The sequence below is a fragment of the Octopus bimaculoides genome, chromosome 10 (assembly GCF_046866305.1).
Source record: "Octopus bimaculoides isolate indiv1 chromosome 10, ASM4686630v1, whole genome shotgun sequence".
NCBI classification, from domain to species: Eukaryota; Metazoa; Mollusca; class Cephalopoda; order Octopoda; family Octopodidae; genus Octopus; species Octopus bimaculoides.
The window spans coordinates 67,300,012-67,320,011 of NC_142937.1; the positions used below are offsets into that span (position 1 = coordinate 67,300,012).

The 20,000-nt window shown below is 34.6% G+C and overlaps 1 protein-coding gene across 3 annotated transcripts in view; it reads left to right on the forward strand.

Moving 5' to 3' along the window:
- LOC106883815 (uncharacterized) overlaps positions 1 to 20,000 on the forward strand; it is a 1,126,149-nt gene that overhangs the window by 287,307 nt on the left and 818,842 nt on the right. For all 3 annotated transcript variants that reach the window (XM_089358746.1, XM_089358744.1, XM_089358745.1), the window contains one exon: positions 7,981 to 8,077. In XM_089358746.1, coding sequence (XP_089214872.1) covers positions 8,022 to 8,077 — 56 coding nt within the window. In that variant the 5' untranslated portion in view covers positions 7,981 to 8,021. The remainder of the gene's footprint in view (positions 1 to 7,980; positions 8,078 to 20,000) is intronic.

The window sequence follows — 20,000 nt, forward strand, 5'->3', positions numbered from 1 at the left end:
GTACATTTTTCAGACCCTATTCTTTTCACTTTCAATTTTCATAGGCCATTGTTTAACTTCCGTGTTATTGTTTTCTCTGTAAGTCTAAGTTTTGAATCGCTATTTACAAACAAACAACGACAAATTCCTCACAGAAAGAAGTTCACAATTACTGTTGTAAGTAATTTCATAATTTACTGACAGAAGTATCTTCCTAAATTTCACTTCAATCCATACGGTCTTGTGTTTTTCTGTTGTTGACGGTTTATTCTGGTTCCTTCGATATCGGCTCTTTGATTCACTAAGTGACAGATTTCTCTTCAACCCGTACAATACCTTATTTTCCATTAAAATTTCTTATTTACTTCCTGCCCGTCCTATTAAGAAACATAATTTCCGTTACCAAGTTATTTTCATTGTTTACTATTTTCTGCACTCGTGTTTTTCTTTATACATATATAACCATTCGTAGAAGGAAAGTGTCTAAATTGTCGGCATAACTGCTGAATTCTGCACCACCCCCAACACAATGTCCATGATCATAACTTTCAGAATAATGGTTATTTTTAAAGAAAAGTTTCTACAAATATGTGTAATATCATGTCAATTTCGAATATATAAAATTTTGTGGGGTAACTGTTTTCGGAGGGGGTGGGGATTTTCTGAAAATTCTCCCGAGTCTACTTCAATTCGTGTTAAATTTCAAGAAAATGTATTTATAAGTCACACACGCACGCGTGTTTTTGTATGTACGTGTGTATACATTTATGTATAGTGTGTGTGTCTGTGTGTGTGTGAGTGAGTGAAGGGGTGTGTTGTCATGTATTCGTACTTACATAAATACATATACATACATCTTTTCTGTATGTATGTGTGTGTGTGAGAGGGAGAGTGATGTCTAACTGGCACTCCCACTCTCTCACACACACGTACACATACATACAAGAAAGATGTACGCCTATTATTTATGTATGCACGTGTATATGACAACACACCCCTTCACTCTCTCTTTCTCTCTCTCTCACACATGCACCTCCGTTTCATCTGTGGTTTGATACTGTATGTATATGTATCTGTGTGTGTATGAGTGTATGTGCGCGTGCCGTGCAATCGTCAGAAAAAACCAGAGGAATTTTCTTTCTTGATGCTCCTGGTTTCACACGTAAAACAGTTGTTACATTACTTATCTCCAAAGGACGGCAACAACAAAAAACTTGCAGTTGCTGTACCAATGTCTGGCTTTGTTGTTACCATTCTCACAGGAGATCGAACAGCTCATTCTGCTTTTAAATTACCGCTAAACCTGGTCACAAGTGACAGTCTAAGTTGTAACATAAGCAAAGATTGAAGTTCAGCAGAAGTGTTGTGCCTTGGCCACCTTATCATTTAAGATGAATGCACCATGTCACATAGAGGTGCAATGGAAGCTCTTGGTAATACCTTAAAGGACAACAGAGGCAACAATAAATTTATGGGAGGAGTTACATTAGCTTTATCACGAGACTTCAGACAGCCATTACCAGTCATTCTGAGACGTTCACTAAATTCGGATCATTTAGCTTTGACTTTATTAGCTTCCTCACCCTTCTGATGTACTCCTTCTCAATTTTCGTTTTCATTTCTGTAGTTAGTATTCTGTTAGATTCTAATACTCCTAGATACTTATAACGCTCTCCTCCTTTCAATGATTTTAATGTCTGGCCATCTGGTAATTGGATGCCTTCGCTGTTGACTACCTGTCCCCTTCTCATGACTAGTATCTATACCAAATTCCATCCATATATCTTTGCTGAAGAGTCTTACAGTCTATAGTAAGGAGTCGATCTCTTTATCATTCTTACAAAAAAGCTTCAGACCATCCATGTAAAGGAAATGATTAATTTTCCTCTTACTATTTCTGAACTGACACTCTGCCTTTGCCTTCCTTAATACTAAATTGAGGGGGATCAAACGTAAGACAAATATTTAAGAGAACAACGAGTCCACCTGGAAAATTCCTCTTTTGATTTTAACTTTCCGTAAGAGCGTGTCACCAGAGTAGAGACCTACTTTCCATTTCTTCCTTCTACAGCTAATTAATTCTCTTATGTTGTCTGCTGTACTGAATATACTCAAACATTCATTTATCCACGAGTGTGGGATCATGTCATAGGCTTCCCTATAATCTATCCATGCTATTGTTAGATTTTTCTTTCTAGCTTTTACTTCATTTGGAATTGATAATAGACCATGCATTCCTCTAGCTTTATTTCTGCAACCTTTCTGTTCTACTGGCATTAAGTTCTGGTTGTCAAGGTGCACGTAAATGCTTTCTGAAAGCATACCTATTAACAGCTTCGACACTAATGGTAAGCAAGTGATTGGTCTATAGTTGATAGCTGTATTATCTTTGCTCTTATCTTTCATAAAGAATATTGTCCTCCCTCTAGTCATCCAATCTGGTATTATTATTATTATTATTGTTGTTATTGTTGTTGTTGTTATTATTATTGTGGTTGTTGCTGTTGATGTTGTTGTTGCTGTTGGTGTAGTTGTTGCTGTTGTTATTGTTGTTATATAATATATCGTCATGTGCACGGTGAACATCAAAATTTCTCGTTTGACGTAGCAAAACTGCGACAGGCATATTATTATTCAAATATACTGGAAGGAATTAAGCCTGAATATACATGTCATCCTTTTCTTTCTCGTTGTTTATCATGCGCAAAAATAAATTATTTTCGGTTGTAGATATCAGTACAGATCAGGAAACAATTATATTCGTTGAAGTTATAAATAAGAGCCACAAAATATTGTCGAATTATTTTGACTCGGATGACTTTGACTGATGTGGCAGAACGATGCCGAAACACCAGGTGTCCCAAAGGCCCCTTGCCCAAATGAATCAAGTGTATTATGAACACACATTCGTCTGATAGGAAAAGTTGTTCACCTATGTTGAAACACAACTGCGTTTAGTATATCCACTTTCGAATCTGCCGGAACATATTGGTTTCAAATTTTGGCATAAGACCAGCAATTTCGGGAGAGGGAATAAGCCGATTCCACCAACACCAGTGATCAACTGGTACTTATGTTATCGAACTTGAAATGGATGAAAAACAAAGTCAACTCCGGTGACGTTTGAACTCAGAACTCAAGATTAGAAGAGATGGCCCTGAGCATTATGTCCGATGTGGTAACGATTCTGTCAGCTCGCCGCGTTTATCTACCACGACATATTAACTGCGAATATGCAACTCATTGATTTACATATGGGTGTATGTGTGTATGCATGTATACATATGTATGTATGTATGTATGTATGTAAATATGTATGTATGTATGAATGTATGTATGTATGTATGTATGTATATATGTCTGTCTATCTATGTATAAATATATAAAAAGATAAAGGGATAAAGATAAACACGCTAATACACGACTTATAATCCCAAATCCTGTTCATACAACGACTGGGGCAAAACTAGTCGGTATACAGCACTTACTCGGTGTTACCTGTATCTTTTTGGGTTTGGTTAAATCCAATACCCTCCTCAACCTTATCTATCTATCTATCTATCTATCTATCTATCTATCTATCTATCTATCTATCTATCTATCTATCTATCTATTTGTCTGTCTGTCTATCTGTCTGTTTGTCTATCTATCTATCTATCTATCTATCTATCTATCTATCTATCTATCTATCTATCTATCTATCTATCTGTCTGTCTGTCTATCTGTCTGTCTGTCTATCTATCTGTCTATCTATCTATCTATCTATCTATCTATCTATCTATCTATCTATCTATCTATCTATCTATCTATCTATCTATCTATCTATATAGTTTTACCACTTGTTTAATTTATCTCTGTAAAATAGATGCAATGTTCTGCATTGTTAGCAAGAGTCATAAAGGTCATGTTGACCATATTGTGTTAATGGAAGTCATACGCAATTTCCACGTGATGCAGCTACTTACATTTGCAAAAGATATATCATCATCGCAATCCACATTTCGTCTATGTCCGAAGTCATTAAATCTAAATACACAATGATAAATGTCACGTGCCTTACGAATAATCGACCAGTACATAGAGCTATTTGATATCTGATGCTATATATATGTAATTTCTTATGTGTTTACACAATATTCAATAAAACTTTCTTTTCCTCACTGATGTCTGTCTATAAAGCTATATAGTATAATTTTACTTTAAAACGTTTATTGTGCAGATGATAGAACCTCAATGTATCCATATACATACGGATATAGCTCATGTATAATTGTATTTGATGAAGTTGTTTGCCACCCCGCTCCCACATGAATGCTCACCCAGGAAGATTTTGAGAAAGTATTTCATCAGTAAGCATTCCGTTTATTTAGAGGGATATCTAAATATCTATGCCTTCTCTGTAAAAAAACAACCATGTGATTTAATGAGATTTGGTTGTTTTCTACACGTTCAGCATTCATAATTAGCGGTTGAGAAGTCTCAAAAAATGCCATCTAAGAACTTTCTCATTTCTCTTGACTGCTAAATTACGTAACGCTATAAAAAAGAAACTGCCAGACTTTAATTATTTTCGATCCACGACATATATCTCGTTCCATAAAATGCAGGATATATATATATCTCAGGTTAAATCATACTGATGACTTCTAAGAGGAATGAAATAGTGATATATATATATATATATATGTGATTACTATTGACAGGAAATTTCAAAAATTCGTAAAAAGTAAACAAACCATTAAATGTGTGTATTCCATTCAACGTTTTCTTTATTCATTAATTTCAAATTCAAATTTCTAAACTCGCTAGATATCATGAAAAAATAATTATCTCTCATGTAATAGCTGTAGAGTGAGTGAGAAGCTCTGTTCATTATTATGCCATAAAACACACTATTTTGAGGTGAATTAAATGATCTTATGAGATCTATTGAAACCGGGCTTAGCTGCTAGTATATATATATTGTGTTTGTACGTTGGCTTCTGCATGCTTGAGTTTGCAATCTACTACCACTTGACAACCAGTGTTTGTTTAGTTACGTTCCTGTACAATAGCAGTTCGGCAAAGAGACGTGCCAGACTTAAAAAATAAGCATCAGTTCTATGGCCATACTGATACATCTTCAAAGCGGTGCCTTGGTATGGTTTCAATCCACTGAGTGAGAAAAATAAAAGAAAAGAAAAGAAATAAACATAGGCGCAGGAGCGGCTGTATGGTAAGAAGCTTATTTCCCAACCACATGGTCTCGGGTTCAGTATCACTGCGTGGCACGTAGGTCGAGTGTCTTCTACTGTAGCCTTTGGCCGACCAAAGCTTTGTGAGTAGATTTGGTAGACGGAAACTAAAAGTAATCCGTCATACATATAAATGTATATATCTATGTGTGTATGTCTTGTCAACTTGTATTGGTGTGTTTACGTCCCCGTAACTTATCAGTTCGGGAAAGAAGCCGATAGAATAAGTACTAGGCTTAAAAAAGTAACGCCCGGGGTCGATATGTTCGACTAGAACCCTTAAAGACGGTTCCCCAGGATGGTGACAGTCAAATGACTGAAACAAGTAAAAGTTATAGGATGAAAGATATAGGTGCAGGCGTGATTGTGTGATGAGAAGCTTGCGCTGGGGTTGAGTCATTCGAGTAGAAATTCTTCATAGCGTTGCCCCAGCATGGCCGCAGACTAATTGTTGAAAGAAGATAAATGATTCACGAACGGATATAATGGTACAGAGTTGAGAGCAGCATATGTTCCTCGCCTGGAACCCGATTGTAAATTTAGTTCTTAATATAACTTTAAATTTTATAAAGTTTAAAAGTGTGATTAATTTTATGATTGGAATTGATGACCGCCTCATTTCGTTTATTTTTGGTGTGTTATTATGTAAAATTTCTCTTGGCTTCTGGTAGCTTATTGACACGCCCTCCATTCACCTACTTACAGAGCTGCAAATTTTTGAATACTCTACTCCAACCTATACGCAATGTTTAAATTTTTGAATTGCCTCTGGTATGCCTCTAACTCAAGTGGAATACAGCAATTCTGGATTTTTAGATATGTGCATAAAATCGTCTATAAAACAATTGCTGTACAGCTAATGTATTCTTTCGTTCATGCACATGTAACTGAACTTCACGTATGTACATCCATCCTCGTTTATAACTGATACATTTATCACCAGGACAACACGGTACGCTGAATTGTGAATCGTGTTAAACTTATCACGAATTCGTGTGTGAGAAAACAGGTCGGCGATCAGTCAAATATCCTGCTTAGTCCGCAGAAGCATAAGCCAGCGACCAATCACAGTGCTCAGTACAACTTGGGATATCGGAACAAAATTTACTTTCCTACGTATTCCATTATTAATTGATAACTTATTCACTTAAAACTGGTGATGCACTATGTTTTTGACCAGACACTTTCTGTGTAATAGGTAAGCATTTTATTTCCTAGAGTTTCACGTTGTAATTTTATTAGTAGTAGTTATTCCTTTAGAATTAGTAATGTGATCATTATTCGAATTACATTCATTGGTGCGGATATAGTGTTCATCTCCTCCAAAGGTGTTTGCACGAGAAACTATTGTTTCGATACTTAAAGAGTGATTTATAAGTGTGGCTAACATTAATTATATTTAGGGCGAATTCACGTAGGATGGACTTAAGACAAGTCAAGGGCAAATTGTCCTGAGGATGTGTACTATTAATATTCATTTAGTCTTCATTGTATGTTTAACTTTAAGAAAACAGAATTTATTAGTAACTGAAATGCTATGAGCTAGGGTTAAACGGTAGAGTACGATAGCTTAACAGTATATTCATTAAATAACTAGTATTTATGGTAAGTTGGGAAGATCATTTGTGTAGATACAAGAATATATTCTACATGTTTTTACCTGGAAAGACGTGATTTTTCTATCTATACTTTTCAGTATGAAAAGTCATCGTTTTAATTGTTATGCTACGTGTAGCAAAATCAGTACCAACAGTTTCATTCTCGTTATCCTATCTGGTATTGCAACTAATTTTTTTTTCATTCCTGGATAATCCTGATAATGTAATCAAATTTCCTCTACTATTCCGTTAATTATGGATCTAGGATGGTTAAATTCTCGGAGTGGGTAGTACAAGGTTTCGTTGAGTTTATCGTATAATCCAGAAGAAATGTCAAAGATAACGTGCAGGAAGTAAACATTCTTCTTACAGAAAGATTAAGTTTCTTCAATATTCCACGTAGCCAGAAAGATTAACTTGGTTCAATATTCCAGAAAGCGTTTCAGCAGATGGGATGTAACTTCCCGCAGTAAGAAAGCATTCGTCCCTATCCTTATACAAACCTATCAAAATATGGGAAGCTGGATCTTAACTTAGTTCAGATAAAAACTGACGTGTGTATGTTCCCTTCTTTCGACTTTTCCTTTCTTACTTTCCGGCGAACAGCTATGCTCGAAACAGCAAAATCTCCCTCTTTTTACCGAGCGTCAAACAGATACATCCCATGTGCACCTCCTCTTGCTGTTTGTTATTCTTATTTTTAATGTTCGTTTATTCGATTTGACTATATATATATATGTATATACATGTATATGTATATATGTGTTTGAATGTTTCATTTATATATATATATATATATATATATATATATATATATATATATATATATATATATATATATATATATTTGTATATAGATATATACGAGGTACCTTCAAAAAGTATCCGACTTTATTTTCCCGCCATTTCTGATGCCGCGTGGGCAAAATACTTTGGCTCGAAGTCGACGCGACCCTTGTTGTGCAACCGGAAAAATGTTCGCGCCGGTAGGCCGCTTCAGTTCCTTGCTGATACGCCTAGAATACAGACGTGTATACATATGTACGCGCGCGCACACACACACACACACGTACATACATATATATATATATATATATATATATATATATATATATATATATATATATATATATATATATATATATATATTACTCCTACTTATATTGCAGTCTCGGCCAATACTTTTGAGACACAATCAATCTGCAGAAGAATGGAAATTATGCAAAGGAACTTATATTGTTTACTTCGTTACACCTATATTTTCAGGTAAGTTGATATTCCATAACATATAAACATACAACGAATCTTCTTCTCTCTTAAATCTTAGTAACGACAAAATTTGAAATCGAAATCCTCACCGTTGAATCCTGAAACGCAACTTTCTGAATTTTCCGCCCCAGTAACCATTCTCCTCACCATCTATCAATGTTTCAAATAAGCTTTGCAAATTACCAGAAACGTCGCGGAATCTATAATCAATACGTAGTGTTTTGTGTATTAACTTTGTCTCATACACTTTACTTTACTTTCCCTTTTCTGCTGTTCATTCTTTCCTCTTATCCGGGCGTTTCTCTGTGACGATACTCTCAGAATATAGCGTAGCACCATAGCAATGTCTTTTGGTATTTTCGCTTAGCGATCATCTCAAAGATTATTGATCTGTTTTGGCAATTTCTGTCGAATGAAAAGAGAAATAATTCATTAATGCTTCGACTGGTTTTAAGGAGAATAAAAATGCCATTATTTAACTTGACAGTAGCGTATAACTGAACATAAGTTTTGGAAACTTATAAGTACAGATTATTTGAAAGAGGAATTGTAAATCGACAACCAGAAAACAACAACAACAACAACAACAACAACAAGAATAAAGAGAAAACAGGAAGAACATCGCCACCCCACTACAAACAAACAAACATAAATGCACCCCCACCAAATAGATTCCGTGCTGATTTTAGGGAAGATAGATAATTCGGATAATTTCCGTAGCTATTATTTATTCATCTTTGTTTTGTCTAGGTGTCCACACAAACACACAAACACGTACATGCACACGCACAACGCACACACACACACACACACACAAACACATACACACACACACAACGCTTATATAGACACACATTCAAACACACACATATCTATCTAACATTTATCACTCTGTTTCTCGGTCTATCTCTCTACCTGTCTCTACATATATTTGCTATTCACACACACACACACACGTGTGTCCATGTGTGGGTGGGTGTGTTTGTATGTATACATATATATAAAACATACACCACACACAGACACGTATATGTATCACCAGATTGTGGATCAGTTTTGAAATTTATATGTTCAATTCACGGCAAACTGATTTCATAATTTGGTTTCAATTTCTTTCTTTGGAGGTCAAGAAATTACTATGTAAAAGTCAGGCCGATAAATATCAATATATATATATATATATATATATATATATATATATATATATGTACGTCTTTTTTACAGACACACACAGACACACACAGACACACACAGCCACACACAGACACACACAGCCACACACACACACACACACATATACAAGCATTTACGCGTACTTGCACACACACACACACACACACACACACACACACACACACACACACGTGATTAAGAACATATTTGAGATAAGTGGCATACAGCTTTTCTATTACAGACGCCTTGTTAATTAATTTAATCGTGCATCTGTCATTAAAATATCCATAGTCTCTCTGTTTGTGTCTGCCTTCTTCCCACTCACATAGACACATATTTGAATGTATGTATGTATGTATGTATGTATGTATGTATGTATGCATGCATGTACGTCTGTCTGTATGTATGTCATTATTCAGTGTTATTTCAAGACTTTTTGCCAATAGAGAAAGAGCCCGTTCCTAAATTAGACTCCAGGCTCCTTCATTGGAATATCAACACCAACAGGGTATGTTTGTATGTTTGTATGTATGTATGTATGTATGTATGCATGTATTTATGTTTGTATATGTGCAGACTTGTATGTTTTATTTTATGTAAGTATTTTTATGCATATAGTTGCATGTCTAGAATGCTGATACATACTTAAATGATAAAATTCTGGGACGTTTTACAGATTTTTACAGTTTTGTAGTATTAGAATCAGCATTCTCCTTTCTGGTTTTGAGAAATCTAATTTCTCAAGATTGGCCCTTAGGCAGTGTGTTACACATCCCAGTGCCCCAATAATTACTGGTATAAACCTGAACTTGTAATAAGGATTAAGTAACTGTATGTATGTATTTATGTAAATGTATATGTATATTTTTATAACGGTATTCTGGCAAATTTTGATAATTAGCATATAGATGAAAATAAAACAAAAATGAAGGGATTCTAAGAAATGAAAATATATCAACTAGATTATGGCTCGGAGGTAACAGTTTACTCAACGTAACTGCGCTCAGCTTCCACTGAAGCTGCTGAATCTGGAACATGCGTTCCTCACTGTGCCTCTCAGAAGATCTTCGAACGCCCCATTGAACTTGGTCTCCTGCTCGGCCTAAGTGTCGCAGGCAGAACGGTTGGTGTTTTTCTCAACTGCATTCCACACATAGATATCCGTGGGATTACGATCTGCGGAATCTGGACACCATTGATTTGGGTTGGTGAGGTCGTAGACATTTTCCGACAAGCATTTCTAACTTATTTATGGAAGTGTGGCATACTGCCGAATCCTGCTGCAAGACATATAAGCTTCCTGCAGCCACCTTCTCCAGCCAGGGATTGACCAGTCTCTAGCAGCTTTACATTGTCATCTGAATTAAGTCCAAAGCTATGTTCAATGATGTGGAGAAATAGAACACACCTGAAATCCACCATAGTTTGGGGGGAACTTGGTTTTTCATGATGCTATGTCTTACAACCTTTAGAAAAGCGGTTCTCAACTGCGGTCCATATGGCCCCTGAGGGCGCATATAACACTTTTGAAGGTTCGCGCACCGTTGCAGTAAATTGGAAATCCACAAGAGTATTTCAACAGACCCTGAAAAAATTTTGCTTTAGAAGTATGTATTTGTAAGTATTGCAAGGAACAGCTAAATTTCGTTCTCTAAAAAGTTATAAAGTTCAACCTACACAAGGTAATGTGAGAAAAACAAAGGAATTTTGAAAGAAGTTTCTATTAAATATCGAAGAGCTATAGGGGTCTACTAGAATAAAATAATGATCAAATGAGTCTGTAGATAAAAAATGGTTGAGAACCCCTGCTTTTGAGTGTTCGCAGAGGATGGCGTAGCAGTCATGATGTCAGTATTTTGATACCCGGACGCTTTTTTCCACTATTCAAACGGATTTTTGTCTTCCATGTCAGCTAACTTTTTCTCAACTACAAATTCACCTAATGCTCTCCAACACCGTTGACTGTTCACCAAGAAAAGAGGCAATCCGTCAACTTATGTATGTATGTATGTATGTATGTATGTATGCATGCGTGTATGTATGTGTCTAAGTATGCATGTATGAGTGCATGTATTAAGCTATGTATCTATGTTCGTGTGTATGTATGCATATATGTATTATATTCTACATATACATACGTGTATATATATATATATATACATATATATATATATATAATATATATACACGTATATAAATGCATGTATATATTAATAAATACCTACACACGTATATATATATATACATACATACATACATACACACGTGTATATATATATATATATATATATTTATATATCCCACTCTTTAACCCGTCAATCGTGATTTATTTAATTTATATATGTTTCTCGACCTTATATACGTATGCGAGATGCTGATTCATTTCTTCTTCTTTCACAACAGTGATATATATTCATTGACATAATCCTTTCTATCTTCCTTATTTTCATTTGTGACGCATCTCAAATCAGATTCATGTTACAGATCTAATTCAACGTTTCAACGATTTATCACAATTTCATATTTCTTATCACCGTACAAATTCCTTTATCGATGACACCACCCTACGCCTATGCAAAATAAAATCTGAATTCCGTTTCCTTAGAACTGCATATGTTATATTAACAATGTCTACTGATGCAAATTGTGGCAGATACTGTGTTTGCTTTGAACCACTCCGAAATACAGGCACTAGCATTAGAAGGAAAGAAAGTTTTCAGCGTTGTTCCTTTGAATTCTTGACAAATTATCAATTCAAACCATTGCACACTCAATCTCGATTTGTTAGTCCTAACATAAAAACGATCGTAATAACAATAATAACAGACAAAATCAATATTGATTTAATATGTTAGTTCACGGGGAGAACATTCATGTGAGGGTAGAAACGATACGGATTAAATCGGCCTACTGTGTGTTCTATTGATCTCGAAGAGATGAAAGGCGCCCATGAACCCTGTGGAATTTGAATTTTTAAGGTATTGGGACGAAACTAAATACTGGGATGAATTTAGTGCGTTGCTCCTATCGGTTTCTGACAACTCCCATCCTTTTCTAATACAATTGCGATCGTTATCATCAAGGATAATAACAACAATAATACCAATAATAATGGTAATCGTTGTTACCTGGGGATAAAAGGCCTGGAATTTTCAGAAACTAAATAAAATGTTTTGGTATTTCAAAGGAGATTATCGATATTCGTTAGAGAGTGGGTTGATAAGAGAGAGAGAGAGAGAGAGAGAAGAATCTGAAAAGAGGGAGAGTGAGAAAAAGAAGAGAGAAATGGACAGAGAGATGTTTGTTTTTTGTTAAAAAGAAAGAGAGGCATTGAAAGGCTTAGATATTGTGAGGGACAGTAAAATAGAAGCAAAAATTATGAAACTGTTACGAGATTAAAAGCTATAAAGAAAAAGAAACTTAGGAAAATGCAGAATAGTGTATGGTTGCTTTGGACTATATATTATCAGTTTTAACGAGAGGATTATTTTTAGAGTGTATATCTAATGAGATATTTCACAATAGATATGCATCTACAAAAGATATTTTACACTATACTTTAGATATTTTATGTAGTTACGTGTACATAATATGTTTTAATGTAGATATGTATCTACTTTAGGCATTTCACTGTAGGTTTTTGCATACTTTCGGCGTTTTATGTAGATACTTCTGTATATTGTACATATTTCATTGTAGACACGTATCTACTTCAAGCATTTCACTGCAGATGCTAGTGTATATCATAATAAATTATGTATGTCCAATAAATATTTCATTGTATATACATGTTCTGCATTTCATATTTCTTATTAAATATTTACGTGTATCAAATATTTCACAATAAATGTTTGTATAGTTTATTTACTCCGTCTCAAATATTTTTGCACTTTGGATATTCCACAGTAGATATTTATATACTTCAAATATTCCACAGAAAATACGTATATATTTCAAATATTCCACATGAAATATTTTCGTAGTTCACATTTGCTGCACTATATATTTGTGTATTTAGACATGCCACTATAACTAATTGTGTCTTTCAAATTTTTCCATATGAAAATTTTTTTTTCGTACTTCAGATATTCTAAATTAAATACTTGCGAACTTCACTTATTCCATGGTAAATATTTGTGTCCTTCCGATATTCCACAGCAAACCCTCATGTAATTCAAAATATTTTACAGTGCATAATTTTGTTCTTGAGATATTCCATGGAAAATATTTTTTTATTTATATTTAAGATTCTCTTCAGTAAATATATGCCTACTTTAGATATCCCACTGTAATTATTCTTTATAACTTTGCCATACCGACAAGGCTTGGGTAATCGACTGATCTGAATAACCCGCATACATGTTAAATAGCCCCAGCAATACTAAAACCTTTAGTGACGAAGCACCATAACAACCAATTAAACAGCTCGCTATTCTACCGGTACTGATGTTATTGACACAAATAATTCAAATGTAATTTTAAGCCAATGGGTTTTTTTTCTGAAATCTTAACAAAGAAATGTAACTTGATACTGGCTTCACATTTTGGTACAAGGCCATCAATTTTAACGGAAGGGATAAGTCGATTACATCGATCTCAGTGCTCAACTGTTACTTATTTTATCGACTACTCCGAAAAGATGAATGGGACAGTCGACCTCGGTAGAAATGCCGCTAGGCGTTTTGCCCGGCGTGCGAACGTTTCTTTCAACTGCACATCTTAATGTAGGAATCGTTACTGCGCCGGACAAAATCCTTAACAGCATTTCTTTTGATTCTATCTGAATTCAAATGCTTCCGAGGTAGACCTTGCCTTTCATCCTGTCGGGTCAATAAAATAAGCAACAGTTGAGTACTGGAGTCGATGTAATCGACAAGCTGCCCAAATTTCGGACCTTGTGCCTATAGCAAAAAAGATAATATTTATTATTATTATTATTCTTATGTGATGAAAACTCGCAGCTTATTTTGCTGGGTATGATGGAAGGTGTCAGCTGTTCACAGCCAACAGACTAAGGATTACTGGTCATGCTTCAAGAACCCTGCGCAGAATTCTTGCAGTTCCAAGCAATGCTGATTTTTGTAATTGTTCTACATTCGCACTTGCACCAATCGTTTTCAGCCATGTTGGTAGTTGAGTACTGATACATTCAATTGACCACAACCTTCGTATTTCTCACTTCAAATCATAGCTGTTTATTTTTTAATTCTGCTTTCCCAATGATCCAGTTGTCACTGGGGGATGCTATGTTGATTTATCATGCATGTTGTTTCTTTTTATTCACCACAACAATGTCCGGTCAAGTGATCGCACTGGATGAAAGAATCATCATCATCATCATCATTATCATTATTATTATTATTATTATTATTGTTGTTGTTGTTGTTGTTGTTGTTTTTGTTTTGTTGTTGTTGATATTATTATTATTATTATTATTATTATTATTACTATTATTAGTATTAAGTTAGTGAGTTGGCAGAATAATTAGCATATATATATATATATACTAGACTACCCGTGACCCGTTGGGTCACCTACAAAGCCTGTGTCTCCTAGCAACGGAGTTTTGCTTCGTGGGTTTTTTCTTTCTCAGGTTATTTCGCAGAAAAGACTTGGCTGCTATTTCTTGCATACCCTGCTACTTCGTAACAGATATTTCGGGTCCTTTATCGCAAATAGCTGTTACGTGGTAGCAGGGCTTGCTAGAAATAGCAGCCAAATTTTGGCGGCGAGTCACGTTGAATGCATTCGAAAAAAATTTATGGAAAAATTTATTTCACACTGAGGTAACGAACGGGTCTTTTGCGAAATATTTACAGCATTTTAAAAATCATTTTCACTTTAAAATATTTTATAAATATGTCATTAAAATATTGTCTGTTTAAAGAAAGCGAAAATATTAATAATTATTGCACAAACAGCTTACATTTTTGAAATCACATTTACTTAAAAATATTTTTAAATGATTAAAATATGATGTTTAACAAACGCGAAAATAGAATTTACTGTAAAAAATAAATCGTACCTTTTTCGTTGTCACGTCAGTGTGTCTCATCGAAAGGTAAGAGTTGCTTCCCTTTCAGGATTAAATTAATTTCGGAGAATTTTCCCACTGTGCACCGTTTTGGGTATTTACACCATGAAAATCCATAATATCTCCACAAGCACTTATCCGATTTACGCGAAATTTCTTTTATTCCATTCGTATTTACATTTCAGAGGCAATTTAACTCATAGTATTTTCCCATTATGCACGATTTTGGCTGGGTAACATTTCAAGCAACCAAGCAAGATTCAAGTTGAATTTTAAAGTATTATATATATATATATATATATATATATGTACATATATATATATAAATAATATATGAGTATATGCATATATATGTACATGTATGTATATACTTTCATCTACATGTATATATAGATGCATATCTGGGTACATGACGTTGCAAAAAAACATGGACAAAAATGATAAACAGGGTACAGAAATGCGTGTGTGTGTGTGTGTTTGTGTGTGTGTGTATGTATATGCATATACAAAAGTTCCAATCGCTCTGAGCAATACTTCAGTAATCAAGAACCTGATTAATAGCGAATCAGCCCACATTAAATCATAACGAGATATAAAATATATATGGTTTGATTGAAAAGTTATTTTGATGGAAAGGTATCCGCCTACTGCTTTGCTCATTAGAGGAGATCTATGAAAAAGACGGTAATCTGTTTTAATCTGCACCATAACTCGGACGATCTCAGAAATTCTGACGACTTCACATCGATTGCAAGATTTAGTAAGTCAACACTTCCCACATATGCATAAAAAACATTAGGCTACGCAAATCTCGCAGCGCTAAAGCTAGTTATTCTTGCTTGGATAACATAAATTTCCAAACCATGCGATATAACACAAAAAACAAACTGTGCTGAAGATATTCTAAGTCGCTCTAAAGAAGATGTATAATGAGCATGCATAAAACGCTTAGAGAGCATTATAAGAAATTATTATACAGTAGCAAAACCAAACGCTTTTAAGGATCGTCTCCATAAAAACTAAAAGCTTTTCTTTTAGGTTTAAAATAAAGAAAAGTGTTATCGCTTCTTCTCATTTTATTTCGAAACTCTAGGGTGAAATCTCCACATGTCATATATCTACATACTGCATTGATGACAGAATTACATCATATTTCAGTGGATCCTAAAACTACGGATCCTACTAAAGTGAGACATTAAGGTATTGAAGTCACCAGCAAAAGCCCTCAACAGGAAATGCAAAGTATTATCAATATGTGAAACAGATAAATTAGGAAAGTAGCTATGTAGGAACTCCTGCTCTAGCGGATGGGTGTCCACCACTGGAGATGAGCACAAATAATTCGAAGATGATGGCGGTTCGTTTCCTTGTTTACAATATATATCGGGTGAAGATTGCATCGATATATATCGGGTGAAGATTGCATCCTCCTGGGGTTAAAAACAATAGTAACGTCGGTTCCTGAGGAGCAGCTATGGTGAAGTGACGATAAATATTAAACAGATAGTTTTTCCTGAAAAATATCGGACGACTAAATACTGTAAGGTACACGAAATATATTTATGGAAATCTACTATTAAGAATCACGCTATCCATTTACGTAGTTGATGAGTTTTACATTAGGCTGTCTGACCTTATTCACACCGCAGTATTCCATCCTGCTTCTCTCTGGTGTGAAACCGTTTCGACCACATGGCCTGTTTGTATCAATGTATATAGTCCTCGTTATTTCTATCGTTTATCTTTTATTTGGCTTCGGCCATACTTGGGCAACGCCTTGAAGGGTTTTAGTCGAACATATCGACCCTCAGGACTTATTTTTTAAGTCTAGTACTTATTTTTTCAGCCCCTTTTGCGGAACCGCTAAGTTACCGTAATGTAAACACACAAACAAATTGTCAAACAGGGGTGGGGGTCGAGAAACTCGAACACAAACACAGGCTCTCTCAATTTCCTTTAACCAAATCCACTCACAAGGCATTGGTCGGCCTGAGGCCGTAGTAGAAGACACTTACCCAAAGTGCCACGCAGAGGGACTGAACACAAAACTATATGTTTGGGAAGCAAGCTTCTCACCACACAGCTACGCCTGTGTTATTTGAACATTTTTTCAAGATATTTTTCTCAATAAACATGTATGCATTTTACATATATGTGAAAATCAGTGTAAAGTATAATTAAACACATACACACGCACATACTCAAAAGCAACCACATGCGTATATCTATACACTTGATCATTTTATTAGGAAACTTTTTGCGTCGCGCATTTTGCTTTAACAACTACTAAAAAACAACTAACTAGATAATAAAAATAGAGACATCTGTCTCTGTCTCTCTCTCTCTCTCTCTCTCTCTCTCTCTTTCTATCTATCTATCTTTTATATATATATATATATATATATACTGTATCTGCATCTCTATCTCTATCTATCTTTCTCTCTATATATATATGCATTTATATGCACTTACATACATGCACAAATACACTTATATATATATATATATATATATATATATATATTCATTAGCCTATACATACATGCACACATATACACATTTATATGTATATGCAGTGTTATGTACCTCACATGCAGTGCTGCAGCACAAGAAGCCTATTAGATATTGTGATGAGTGTATATACATATAATTAATACTGTACGAAACGTAATATTTGGCAGTATCCGGTTTGATTTACATCCCACAGTTTGATTCAGAAATTCTTGATGTGATATTCCTGGAATACGTTTCATCGTGTACAAGTATCGTGTTACCAAAGCGTATAAATGAGAAGCGTGGCAAGAAAAATATGGAAGAATTCATTATGTGTATAGACACACACTTACACACACACACACACACACACACACGCACACACGCACACACACACACACACACACACAAGCACACACGCAGACACACACACACACATACACACACACACATACACACACATACGTGTGTGTGTATATATATATATATATATATATATACATACACACACATACATATACACACATATCTATATATATATGGATATGCATATATACATATGTGTATATATATATGTGTGTTTGTATTTAAGTATACATATGTCTGTATATATATATATATATATATATATATATATATGAATATCTGTGTGCGTGTACATTTAAAGCCAGAAAGAATGATAGAGAACTAGAGTGAGAAAGAGAGAAGTAGAAAGGTTGAGAGAGAAAGAAAGAGAGAGAGAGAGAGAGAGAGAGAGAGAGAGAGAGAGAGAGAGAGAGAGAGAGAGAGAAAGAGAGATGTAGTAATAATGATAATAATAACGTTAATGATAATAAAGATAATAATAATATTTTCAACAATTACTCCGGAAGGTTTCGCTGATTTCGTATTCTTTGAATGGTAATTTATTAATAGAATTAAGAAAATAAACGAATAAAGCAGCAAAAGCAGTCGCAGACTCTCTAAAGAGACGCAAGGAACATTTGCTGTTTCATTCTATCACCGTAGTTGTAATTATATCTTTTCTCTAGACAACAAAAGTCAGTGCATTGATACAACATGTATTTTTTGTCGCCCTATGTGAATTAATTAGATTTTATCTAGCGCGTATTAATTTCCTGTGTTGCAAATTGCAGTTATTCTGTTTATTTACTCTTCTAACACAGAAATTATATTTTCTTTGTTAATACTTTCTTACATAGGAAGAAGGAATACATAGAGAGAGAATTTATTTCAGGTGAAAGATAATATGAAATTGCAGTGTTCATGGCTATACTGAAGTTTAAGATCTGTACCTATTTGTTGTGTAAGGAAATGCAAATTCAGTCTGTCTAGCAGTCACTAATATTCATATACACCCGCACGTACACATACTCCCACGCAAGTATATGTGCATACATACATGCACACACATACATAATATATATATATGTATATATATATATATATATATATATATATATATATATATACATTTTTAAATAAAAGCAGAACATGGAGAAAACTTTTGATCAACAGACAAACAAATTGACCAACATCGGTTAATTATTTTTTAATACAAAACTTAACATCGCTTACGGCCGTTTCCGCTACCAATGTCAGTCGGCGCCTACAAAGAAAATTCCGAAAATAATATTCCTCATCTTTATAGCACATCCAATCTAGTACATGGAACCTCATCAGAGTGAATTCGAACACATAAATAAAAGAAGGGAAGAAGAAAGAGGAAAGAACAGGGCCTTGAGATGAGGCAAGAAGGCTCAATAAATTAGAATTATACCATTTTGTAGTGTGAAGCTTGAGATAGATGGGCAAATGAGTAAACTAGCAAATAATTTATGGGTTATCTCTTTTTATAGGGTGCCAGCGTGTATAAATAATAGTAAAATAGCACTAGTAAAACTAGTGCTAAAGTAAAACAGGAATCGCCAATAAGTCTAGAAAAAGGATAGTACTTACGATTTCGTAAATAGAGCTAATTAATATTTAACCAAAAACATACTCCTAAAGATATAGTATACTTACTGAAATATTCTAGAGACCAACCACCTGTTGTCCGTAATGGAGTTGAATAAAGTCCAGCCATCTCTACAATTGGTAGTTACATCTAAAAGGGAAAACTGAGAACGTTACAGGGGTAGACGTAAATAAAGAAGTAAATAAGCCAGTAAATAAAAGGAGTGCGGAGAAGACTATGTCATAAGTGGCACGAGGCCGCTT